General features: G+C 33.9%; 1 protein-coding gene across 1 annotated transcript in view; it reads left to right on the forward strand.

Annotated features, from left to right (window-relative positions):
• Window positions 1-1,777, forward strand: part of LOC106687882 (tyrosine-protein kinase transmembrane receptor Ror) — a 25,870-nt gene that overhangs the window by 4,293 nt on the left and 19,800 nt on the right. The window contains exon 7 of the mRNA XM_014432041.3: window positions 1,311-1,447. Within this exon, the coding sequence (XP_014287527.1) occupies window positions 1,311-1,447 (137 nt within the window). The remainder of the gene's footprint in view (window positions 1-1,310; window positions 1,448-1,777) is intronic.

The following is a 1,777-nucleotide window of genomic DNA, read 5'->3' on the forward strand; positions in this document are numbered from 1 at the left end:
AAGTGGGGGAAGACGAGTGAGGATATTAGGAGCTGGCGAGTGTTCTGAGGAATGGAATTACTGAATTTTAGGAATTGTTTGAGTACAGTTATGGATTTGGGAAATATGTTTATTCCAGGAGAGGTGTTGATCAAAGGTGACACCAAGGTTTTTTATTGTAGGATAGAAGTGAATCGGTTGGTTGTTAAGGAATAGTAGAGGACAGTATGGGAGGGTATGAAGGAGGCGCTTGAAACCGATAAGAATGGCGTTTGTTTTCGTTTATAATAAGTTGTATCGAAAACTACAAGAATTTTTATATATAAAAATCCATACATGCCATATCAATTCTGAAATATTTCCAATAGATTGATAATGCTACGCATTGTTGTACACTCTGGAACAACTAGCTCAAATAATGAACTATGTAACTGTTAACCAATGTGGTATACACATCGCTGGCAGCTTTGCAACAAAAGCATGCTCGCCATGTGTTAATAGCGCAAGTAGTTACGCTTTAATTTTGAGAACAAAGGGACATAACTTAAATCAGATATAAAACTTTAACAGGATGTGTATATAGCTGATGGAACCTCTTGAAAAAGATTCGACCAAACAGAGAGCACTTGCCTTCAGTTTGTGCAGTTCTGAGAACTTCCATGTAACAATGATTGATATATTTAGTTTGGCTCAGTTCTGCATGTCAGATGTGGTCTTCAAATACACATACATATTTGGTGCAACAATCCATCACTCAATCAGGGCCTCTACTTTTCTTTTTTATCCTTGCAGCAGCCTTCCAATCAGCATTATTTAGAAATGTCTTAAAGAGATTATAAAATTTATTATCTCCACTTTGTACTTAACAGAGAAGGTTTACTAATGGTGTACAAAGCATTATTTAAATCAACATTAAGATCGAACACTATGGTGCTAGTGCGGATAATCATTTATCAACATTTGCAAATCTACAGCATTGAACATTGATAATGAAAACGCAACACAGTAATAAAGCATAAAATCCTTGAAGAGGTCCTAAATTTCCACAATTTTTATTTTTTCTTCTCCAGGTATCGAAATGGACTTCTTAAGTTGTTACGCTTAATATCGAATTAATCCTAAATATTTTAATTAGTTCTGAACCAATGGGTAAACACAGACAGAGAAGAATATGTTAAGACTGAATAATCTAGTGGTTTTGTGTTTGGAAAGGGGTCGGTAGATGGAGGATTACATTAGCAGAAATTGGTAATCTTAGGTTTTTATTATTAATTTGGCTAAATGTTTGTACATTATAAATGTTTATACATTCTTCAATTTATTTTTTTCAGTTGAAACATTATGGATATATCTCTCTTTTGGAGCTTGTGGAGCATTTATTCTCATCATCATTGTGCTTTCATATTGCTGTTGCACGTCTCGAAAACGTTCACAGAGCACTGGAGGAGAAAACGATTTAAATCTAAAGGTAATATATAGACATAATTTTAAATTATTATTATTCCCATATCCAGTAAGACTTCATTTCAACTCTCTCTTAGAGCCTTGTAAAAATGTGTTGTTACCGAAAAAGTTAAAAAAATTACTAAAATGAATTTTAAAATTTATTTAATGTTCAAATAAATAAAAGCACTTAAATCTAAATTGTTGATGTTACTTGTTTAAAGTATTTTCTCAATGCCATCGTGTGGTTGATGTTGTTTCGTCTTCAATGGAGCGCGGAATGTACTGCTCGGGGGTCTTTCTTGATGTAGAACAGGCTTTTGATCGAGTCTGGCACCCAGGACTGCTATACAAG

Source organism: Halyomorpha halys, unplaced genomic scaffold (genome assembly GCF_000696795.3).
Source record: "Halyomorpha halys isolate HHAL.00 unplaced genomic scaffold, Hhal_1.1 Scaffold1021.1, whole genome shotgun sequence".
Lineage (NCBI taxonomy): Eukaryota > Metazoa > Arthropoda > Insecta > Hemiptera > Pentatomidae > Halyomorpha > Halyomorpha halys.